Source organism: Pyxicephalus adspersus, chromosome 6 (genome assembly GCF_032062135.1).
Source record: "Pyxicephalus adspersus chromosome 6, UCB_Pads_2.0, whole genome shotgun sequence".
Taxonomy (NCBI): Eukaryota; Metazoa; Chordata; class Amphibia; order Anura; family Pyxicephalidae; genus Pyxicephalus; species Pyxicephalus adspersus.
In genome coordinates this window covers 60,389,498-60,400,309 of record NC_092863.1, presented here as the reverse complement: position 1 = coordinate 60,400,309, position 10,812 = coordinate 60,389,498, and the positions used below count along the sequence as shown (strand labels likewise).

The window sequence follows — 10,812 nt, the reverse complement described above, 5'->3', positions numbered from 1 at the left end:
ATTTCTGATTAAGTTTTTATTGCTTTCTGTGACCTCATTGGGGAGATTTTCCTTCACTTTCTGTCCTAGTGACACCAAGACAAGAACAGGAAGTGTGCAGGTGTCACCAGGAAGGTAAATCTAAGAGAACAATAAAAACCTTCTGCTGGTATTCTCTCAATCGAAAACAATAACATTTGTAAAAAAAAAGGGGAGATCATGTCAGACTAATGGTAGTTGAAATTAGGATATTGATATCTTAAAACTTTATGTGTTTGTCACTAAAACTCACCAGTTTTTGTTGCACAGGTGGGAGATACCTGTCCATTAGAGCAGGTACACATGTTTGGACGGGAACAAAATCCATCTCCACAGCTGTTTCTGCAAATTGCTACATACAAAAAAAAAACATTCAGCATATAAGCAAGTTTATTAAGTATAAGAGTGTTGAAAATGGTATCGTTATATTACCACACATTTATTAAACATCAGGTATATGGTAAGCCTTGCAAAAAAGAATATGCAGATAGAACATATGCAGATAGAACATATGTAGGTATGTAATGTTATCACATTTGTGATAGCCAGCATGGTATTATTTTGAAATAAACAGCCCATAAATACAAAATTCAGTTCAACATACATACTCAGACCATTGATTGTCAAATCATGGATTCAGGTAAAGTATTTTAGAAAAATCTCACCCTTTTTAAGTAGCATCTTGGCATGAAATAGCTTGCAATCTATTGCCTAAAGTTGATGCAAATATGATAGAATTGGCAGCCTCTGAGGTTTAGGTTAGTTTCAGGAGTTAACTGATTATTGTAAAACAGTACATGTAACTGTAGTGTCTATGTGATTGCAATGTGACTGTCACTAACAAAACTGACCCAGGGGGGGTTTTGCCATTAAGTTGATTTTTGATTGATTTTGATTCTGCATACCAGTACCACTCCAAAGCTTTAGGAGTCAGGGATTTTTTTAAATCATGCAAGTCTAAAGTCAATTTGCGAACATGGCTGTAAGTTCTCCTTTCCACCGGGGTTTAAACTGCTGGTTTGAAAAGAATGCTGGGATCTAAAATGTACTTTACCTTTTTTATCCCAAATGATTGTTTCATCATATAACTAGCTGCTTAAGGGGATGTGGTCAAATAGTATATATATGGGTATGTCTTAGTTTTAAACAGTGATCTTTTGAAATGAGAATGAAGTCCTTGTAAAGTACAAATACAAGTTATTGTATGACGGTCTAAAAACGTACAAATACAACAAGATAAAAATACCAAAAATACAAGCTAAACAGTAAAACAAACACTTACGGACAATACATTGATTTCCTCCAGGTAGTGTTTTCCATCCAGGGCAACAATAGGAATGGAATCTAGATCCACACACATTTGGGCTTTAAAAAACAATGATGACAATGACAATGTTAATTGCGAGCATTAAAAACAGATGTAAAAAACAGTAAGAATGTAAAAAAAAAAATTACTCTTGTTTCTCTGCTGGAGTAAATTGAACCAGACGTATAGGCTTATACTAAGGGGTACAGAAGTACCCCTTGCCCCTTACAGCATGGATGCTCTGACTAAAAGAAACAGATGCATTTTATTTTGTCCTATCAACAAAGGTAGAGAAATTCTACATGATGGTTATTGAATTATAGCAATGCAGTGTTTGATAACATTGGTGGACATATTGGACATATGGTGGCAATGGATTATAGCAGCATATATACAGTAATGTACAGTAGAATTTGTACAGTACAGAGTGTGGAGATCAGGCTGCAAATCAGCAAGAGTGGTGCAGGGTGGAATATAAAATCTAGAATATTGCAGATTGGAGTACACTGGAATTGGAAAAAATTTGACTGGGTCAGTGTCACAATCCAACTTTTTGGAAATTTCAACTTTTGCAACTTAATTGCAAAGCCCCTAAATATAATAGTGTCACCAAAATTGTTAGTATATACCTAAAACATATACAAATACAATGTTGTTTTTCCATGTTAATGTTACCGGTAGTAGTTATAGTTGAGAATCACCAGCTGCAAACTCTTTAACCTTTTCCAAAGCCTTAAGTATGTTTTAATCAATTTTGCTAAGCAGGGGTAGTGGGTACCATGTTCCAAGTGGAAATATTTTAGGTATAGGTTATTAGCAGTAGTATCAGTATCACTTCACTTCCATATACAATAGACATTTTGTCTTAAATCATTGGGAAACATCCTCTAACAGTAACAGTTTCTCCCATTCATAGATTCCACTGTCTTTTGCTGGCTGAGGCAACAGTTGCAGCTTTACAAAATAAATGTAAGTGAACCAAACATCTATAACATTGGGATTGCTTGAATATAAATTAATTTTTAAATATTTTTTTATTTTTTTATTTACCAACCTTTCTCAGGTGGACACAATAGAATTTTCCTGGGTGCAATAGATGAATAGAATCAAAAAGTCATACGTTTTCCATTTATATATTTTCTTTTCTTTTGGGGCATGTTCCCACTGGGTTCTCCGGACATCCCCACAATTTTAATGATAATACTATATTCAGGGGCTTTGCAATTATCTTGAAAAATTGACAATTATAGACAATTTGTCCACAAGGTTGAAATCAAGTAGAAGTTAAAGTCAACATTTTTATTGAGAACCCAACATTTTTGGCCAAACAACCTTGGCAATTTAACCAATCCTAATTGTGGAGTAAAAAAACAGCAATTGAGTATTTGAACATGGGGAACAGGGAACATATAGCTGTGGGGTGCATAAAACATACAATGCAAAAAAAAAGTAAAAAAGCCATGCTTCACTGTAAATGATGCTTAACACCTACATGCAGGAAAATGTAACAGCTCTTTACTAACATATACACAGGTAGATGCAAGAAGTCTGCAGGAGATAACCCATTAACAAGTGTAAAAGAGGATGAAAGCACTTTTGCAGGAGATTGCATGAAACAGAATATTCATGGTAATGACAAAAAAAGAAGATTGGTTTATAAGGGTAAGGGAAAGAGGGTTAAGGTGACCTGCATAAGCTGCGTAACCAATTGTTTTGTGTGATCATAATGCATCGGTAAGTATCTTTATGTGCAGTACCTATATTGATGACGGTCCCCTCCACTCCCCACATCCAGAACATATACTGATCTTGCATTTCCACGTCTGCAACATCTGCAAAACATGCCCCTTCTATCCTAACACTATGCCCCCAGACTACAAAACTCCTGGTCCATGCTCTCTGTATTTCTGGCCTAGAGCAGGGTTACAACATTCTCTTATCTGGTGTTTTACTACCTAGACTCTCTACAATATTACAAATGCTGCAGCCTATCTTCTGCTCATCTCTGCAAATCAATACGCTGGCTTTCCTTTCAGCCCAGAATCAAATTAATGATACTATACAATGCTTTAAATTACTCAATTGCTCCAGTCTTACTTACATCTCCACCCTTTTATATCGTTTTCCAATTACCTTATCACCAAGATAAACGAAGAATCATTATGCAAAGTGTAATTTCACTTTGAAAGTGAGCATTCCCTGGTCCTTTAGTGAAACATTTTCAGTTAGAAAAAGTAGTTATTTTGCTTTTGTCCTACACATACCTTCACTTGTACACCGTCGATATTAGCATTGTATGTAAGTGTAAAATGAAATAATTTTTTGACTATCACATGTAATTGTGCCGAGCATTGGTATCTGTAGATGGGATAGGAAGAATCAGCCAGAGATGCAGTACTTTAGCTAGTGAAGTGGAGTGGCTGGTTTAATTTGAATACAAATGCTATGAGATGGCTGTTTGATCACCGAACCTGAGAAGGAGAAGGATACAAGGGTTTCCTTAGTAGGGCTGAAACAGGCAGATAGATGCTATGGATTTGATTTACAATATGCCAATATCTCAGAAGACAGTATTTGTAAGGTTACTTACATTGAAGTAAATATATATTGTATGTTTACTCACCTATAGAGACGGTCTGAAAAATACACTAAATTTACCTTTTTTGCAAATTACAGCAAAATTTCATGCAAATTGCATTAACTTGAAATTTTGCATCTTAGAGACCATCTCCGTGTATCTTCTAAAATGTCAGCTAAGGAAACAGAATTAGCAATAAGGAACAAGTAAGAATGAACATATATTAAAATTTAGCCTTTCCTTAGCCATACCTCCCAACTTTCTGAGATGACAAAAAGGGGCATCTTTTAACACAAAATACATAGGCTAGGACACAGCCCTGCAAATATTCTAGTTGAGCTCATCACAAAGGATTATTATGCAAAATATGACTGGTTATAGCAAGAAATGCTTTTTTCTATCATAACTTTTTTTAAATGCTTGCGTCATAATACAGTAAGATTGGAGATTAATAAAAGGTTTAGTATAGTATAACAATCAAAAGGGGCAATTGAGAGCTGTGGCTTAACCTTCACTTCCAGTGTTGATTCTCCAAGCTACATTTACTTAGAAGACTGTACCATATTTCCCAGAAAAAAAATGCTGAACAATAAAACACTTAAAAAAAGATTTGTCTCTAATTCTCTTGCTTAAGAAAACTCTTAGCATATTAATCTCTCTACATATAAGTAGTGGCATGGTTTGTTATAGGAGTCCTAAGTAGGGATGAGCAAGAATGCCTTTAGCATTCTCATGAAAATTTCCTTGAATTTTCCGATGGTCCTGCGAAATTTCGGCGACCCGATTTTGCGAAACCATTGGAAGATCGAGGAGGTTATAACAGGAGGATAATAAGCTCGATTGGCAAATTTACACTGGCCATTTTCGCTTACAATTTCGGTAAGCGAGAACAGCCGAATTTTAAAAACTCACTCGCTCATCCCCAGTCCTAGGAACTGTAACATTGTAGTGCTTTGATTTTTATATTACAGAAAAATTAGCACAGAACCTTTTATCTTTTAAGACTTGAAGCTGCTAACAAACAATAGAATAAACATTACATTTCTTAAATGATTTGGTAGCAGAATGCACTTTTATACACTAGCTTTTCTAATGACTAGCTTCTACACACTACTTAGAAGAAAAAAAAAAATAATTGGTCTACCAGTGTTTTTAATGGGCCAGTCCATCCAAGTATCCAAGCTCTTTTAATTATACATAAAGCTTGGATCGAGGGTGTCTAATATGTCCTAAAAGTCCCAGCAGTATAATTTGCCTGTTATATGCTTAGCTGTGTTACTCCATTTAAGATAATTAGGTAGTCCTGCCTAACTGTGTGTCTCGGATTATTTTGCTGTATTCCCCATAATAAATAAAAAATCCCTCAGGGAAAGGGGGCTCCTTTATAATGGTCTCTGCAGGAATGCAGACTGAGGAACTCAAGAACAGGCATCTCATGGAGTACCCAAGAGAAATATAAAACAGTGTTGTTTAAGTGTATCTATTTTTTTGTGTTAGATGGAGTGTAAAAGAGATAGGACCCCAGCTTTTGCTGTTTGCATCCTGACTGTGAAGATTCACCTTTTTAATTTGCCCTGGTGGCCACAATCACTAGGACTAAGGGTGAGGAAGAAATCCAGAACCAGTTGTCATCAGAACAAAAAGAGTCATCCAAAAGTCTTTTTTCCCCCATTTTAGAAACTTTTCTGTGCTTCCTGTTGTGTGTCTGAAACAGCATTTGTCTGTGAAATCTACCCAATAGGACAGAGACAGTTAAAAAATATTTGCTATTAAATATTATTAAAAATATAATTGCTTTAAATATACTTCAAATCTTCAGAATCAGGACTGCCATCAAATGAGCCCTATGCTAGGTTAACTTCCTGGTCACCCCTCCCTATGTCTAAATTTTCTAGCATTGCATAAGTCAGGCTCTTGTGATTGGGGCCCAGTACAGAAGTACTTCCTGATAACAACCCCATTAAGGATCACAAAAAAACTTCGACTTTAAAAATATCCATTATATTTCTGTATTGGAAGACCTTCTCCCTTGAGGACCATGTTCTTTGCAAACTCCTTCTCCATTTCTTGTTGCCAATGCAGAACAGTTGAATGAAAGTAGGAATCCGATTGATTTCTAAGAACAACAAGACACATTACTCTCTCACATGACTCTCTAAAAACATTCTGATTCTGACTCCAGAACCTGAGCACCAAAGCTTTCTGATTTCTTTTTTGCCATTATTTACAGAGGTGAAACCATTTTGTCTTGGATCATTGTTCTCCTCAATAGTTTTACTAAATCTTGCATTCACTATGATATCCCCTGAATTTTGCCTTAAGCCAAAGTAAAATGCTTTAAGATTGTATTTTATTTTAAATGTTCCATGTTTTTTGATGTGGTTGAAATAAACCTTGAAATGACCTTTTGTTGAGATAAAATAAACCACCTAGTCTCCCGTACAATCTTTGCAGGCTTATGGAAAACATCTATAATTTTCAGACCAAAGAAAACAAAGATCAGTTCCTTGAATGTTTTTATTCCCTCTCTTGCATGTAAACTCAAGAACAAAAACCCCGATAATGGCAAAAGAAGTGGTATTGCAGTGGTCACAAAAGAAAACAAATTTTTGCTATGAGAGCCCAAGCTTCCCCAGCAGTATAAGGTTTGCAGGACCGTGAAGTATGTGGCTTTGTCTGTCCAGCTTTTGCAATTAATTTATGCAAAGAACACTGATACTCAATGGAATGTAGTTATCTGCAGCAACCAACCAGACTTTAGTACTGAAGTCAAACTTGATAACATTAATTTTTTGGTATGCCCTACTGAAATTTGTACATATTTTTTTTAAAAAAATGTATTAACCCTTTATAATACTTCCTGGGTCTCATGTTCCTGAATAAACAATTAATGATATTAATATAGGGTTATAAGGTTTTGAGATATTACTATAATAACTGCATATCCTATAAAAAAAAGCAATCTCATTTTGGGACATCTGTGAAAGTTAGGGGGTTTAGATGAAGACCCCCCACAAGGGGAGATACTCTTTTTCTGGTCGTGGAGACAGCGTGGGGCCTAGTGGACACATGCATAGCTGGATCACTATATTGATACATCAGATGGAATAGAAATAAGTGCTCACCCTGTGTCCTGCTACTACATACTCAACACAGTCTTCAGTCCTGCTGTATTTGATAACTAGTTAGAAGTTAAAGGGGGCAGGGAGGTGGGGTGTTTGGAAAAGGTAATCCAGAAAACCTGGAATAGGTCTGGTCAAGGAATACAAACATTTTGGGCTCTGCATCAAGCTGCAGAAAAGTTTCTTACGCTTCCCCACAGTGGTGGTCAGTGTAGTACCGTTTAATACCCCACTTTATTTGTGGTCAGTTCAGTTCTTTTTAAACTTCCTCCCCCAACTGGTGGTCAGTGCAGTGGAAGTAAACTTTACCTCCATGGGATTCAGTAGGTACTTACCTGATCACATGCTCCTGCACTCTCTTAGAAATGTCCAGAGATATCACTCACATAGAAATGATATCTCTGGACAGCACTGTCTTTATTTTAGTGCGGAATGCTAAGATGCAGAGAGTTTCATTGCTCTGCACCCTGCTGCACTTTTGTAAGGAGGTCAACAGGTGACAGATATAAATGTGGACTGCTTACAGTGTTGAGCACCAGGTTTCTAAAATATTCCCATGGTAGGTTTATAGAAAAATGAACAATTAGACATTCCCAGAGAGGAGAGGGCCAGGATGTGGAAGAAGGAAGGTGCTTTGGAATTTCCTAGTTTAATATACTAGCAAGTTCAAAGACACATTGCTTGTCAATGAAAAAAGATCCCACAGTACGTAAGCTTGAAGCATATTTTATTTCTCTGTGTTGTTACATGCAATATTATACATTGGTGACAAGGTCTTTTTAAAGAGCTTGCCCTCAAGGACCAGTGTTGGAATATCTGCCTGAGTTTGACTGCAATCTCTAGCTCTTCAACCTTTGTCTGTTATTGCAATTGGGCTTTGCCCATGTATCTTCTACAACATAATGTGATGGTATTGGTTTGACTTCTAATTCCATTGTCTTTACTCTTGGTTACCACTCCATCTGTTCTTGTTAGCCTGTGCTTTTTTAGCAAGGGCTAATCAAGTCTGTGGGCTGTATGCTAAAAGTTACTTTTATTAGTTTTGGCCTCGTGAGTGCAAAGTAGCATTCTCCTGCCTGTGTTCCTGATGTTATAACTGCTCTCCGGTGTTTATGCACTTTGCTAAGATTTTTGTTCCCTACAACCCATGACAAATACATTACAAGAGGTCAGATGTTAATCTTTTGGGTTCCTTTGCTTAGTACAGCCATAGGAAGCTGAGTAACTGTATGGCTTATTAGCCACACCATCCAACTGCAATGTTTGCAAGCCTTTTCAAGTATTCGCTGACCTAGTCATCTAGATTTAAATGTCTTTACTGACAAGATAGCTTGCTAGTGTATTAAAAATAGACTGATAAATACACACAAACTCACAAATATATTTTATTTAGTCCACATTGCTTCTGTAAACTTGTAACTAAACTCTTTGCTGCTAAAAATAAACATAAATTCTGGTCGTCATCATAAGTAACAAACACAAAGCCGTTGTCATAAAACTACAAATACAAAATCAAGAGAAGTCTTTGGTACTTATTCTGCTTTTGCTGCCCAGAGTTGTGTTTACATAGCCAGTAGAAATTCTGCAAGACTTCCAAAATAAGCAATGGTCTAGTTAGGTTCATTCATAAAACACAAATAGCCTTTGCACATTAGAAGACTTGAGGCAAAGAAATAGCCCAGAGTTTTAAAATAATAATTAGAGGATGCAAAAATAAAAAAAACCCTAGAGGTAAGATCATGAATGTAATAACTAACTCTTACGTCTAAACACAGCCATAAAAGTTTACTTTGCAGAAACGAGGGCTAATTTAGCTCCACTTACTAACTGTATACATTATCTTCAATAGCACATGCAGCATTGAAAGTTATATGGCACCAGAGCATTAAGGCCAATTGATGAGAAATCTGATAACAAAATGAAAAGCAAAGCATTTCAAAATGAGGGAGAAAAGAAGCACATGTGACTCACTTAGGAGTATTTATCAGCTTTAAGAAGTTTTAAAGGTTTAAAACTATGCATTAGTATTATTTATATACATATTTGTAATCATTACATTAAATATAAAATACAATGTAGCATTTTATTATATTTTGGAAAATGTTCAAGGACTAGTACATGCAGACAGTAAGCTTGTGGTTGGGTTATGGCTTCTGTACCAGCAGAAACCAGGCCCAGGGTCAAGATGGCCTGAGTTATGGCCATGGCCTTGGTTGCCCATGGACAATGAATTGGGGTACTAGGGGGTGGATATCTACAGCCAACCAAATGCTCATTTAAACAAACAAGGACTCATTCTTGTTGAATGAACATGATGGTTGGGGCTGACACCTATGGAGCCTCCAGGGAACATCTGTTCCCATCACCCAATAAGACTTAGATTGGGAAAGACATACATGTGCCAGTTTCTAGTATTCTAGGGTTACTGGACAGAATGTAAGGCATGCTTAGGAAAAGATTTGTACATTGGTAGCAAAGTTGTTCCACCAGGCCCATGTCCCTAATCTATGATTATCCAGAGAACTTTTTCTGGTCTCTGCCCTAATGGAAGTATCACCACGATCCATATTAGCAAGAGGAAACGTATCAAGAGCTTTTCTATAATGTATGTATTGCAATTAAGCTGAAAATAAAGATGTGACCCATTTTGCCTTAGGTTCATTAAATTTAGCTTGTACCCAATCTTTCAAGTGCAGCCAAGTTCATTTGTCTTTGGTTAGAATGGAAAATTGTTGGAGCCTCTGGAATTTATTGACATCTGTGTCCCTGTTGGGGAGACTTTCCTTTACTCTCTGTCAGGACAGGAAGTAACAAGAAATTCTCTGAGAACTCATTCTTGAATAAAAACATGTCAGGAAGGGTTAGAATTCCTGACAATATTTTAATTGCTGTTTGTGCCCTCCTATTCCATAACAGTGAACCCTCCAATTCTTGTATGGGTGTCAAATGAAGAAATGACAATTCTCCCAAATAAAATAAAACAAGAAAGCATAAAAAAGAAAAAAAAACTGCTATGCATGCCACATTTATATAATAGTTACTTTCTATATATTTTGAATACTATTCCTAGTAAAGGCAATTATTCTATGTGTAGTAGACCCATTTGGGTGTGGGCTCAGAACAGTATATCGTAGTAATAATTCTGCCTAGAGCGAGTGGGTATTGTTACCAACTACATTTGGCTCACAAGTGGTATTCATGACAGTCTGGCTTCCAGATCACAAAACATTCCCTTGTTTTGATATCCTCTATGTCAGCTAGGTAATAGCTAGAGCTTGGTATCTAGGGCACAGGGAAAGGGATTATATGCTGCATATATAAACTCACAGAAGATATTGTATGTTTTGCCATTATTGGAAAATCTTCAAAAATGTATACACTGTATTATGAAGGAGCAGACCTTGCAAGCCAAGTGAAAGAGGAGATACTTATTTTAATAAAACATTAGTCTTCCTAGTTCACTTGCTTTTTACAGATCTGTGTTTATGTAACCCAGTAGTAGGCATGGAGCCACAACACATGAGCTTATTTTCACATCTGTCGCTACCTGAAAAAGTTTTTTGCTATGCTGAAAAATAAAGAGCCAGCTATAAGTGATATTTTACCAGGAATTAGATTGTATATATAGCCCTGCAAAATCAGTATAAAAAGAAGAGTTAGGTATCCTAACAGATATCACCTTTTTTCAGTCTAGTCAGGTTACCTTGAAATTAGCTGATTTTTGATTGGTTATCAGCACATTTTTGTTCTTTGCACTGTATTTTTAAAAGTTTAATGGTGTAGTTGTG

General features: G+C 36.3%; 1 protein-coding gene across 1 annotated transcript in view; it reads right to left on the bottom strand.

Moving 5' to 3' along the window:
• Positions 1-10,812, bottom strand: part of FBN2 (fibrillin 2) — a 118,660-nt gene that overhangs the window by 106,926 nt on the left and 922 nt on the right. Inside the window, exons 2-3 of the mRNA XM_072416007.1 lie at positions 1,301-1,383; positions 272-370 (exon numbers count right to left, since the gene is read on the bottom strand). Coding sequence (XP_072272108.1) covers positions 272-370; positions 1,301-1,383 — 182 coding nt within the window. The remainder of the gene's footprint in view (positions 1-271; positions 371-1,300; positions 1,384-10,812) is intronic.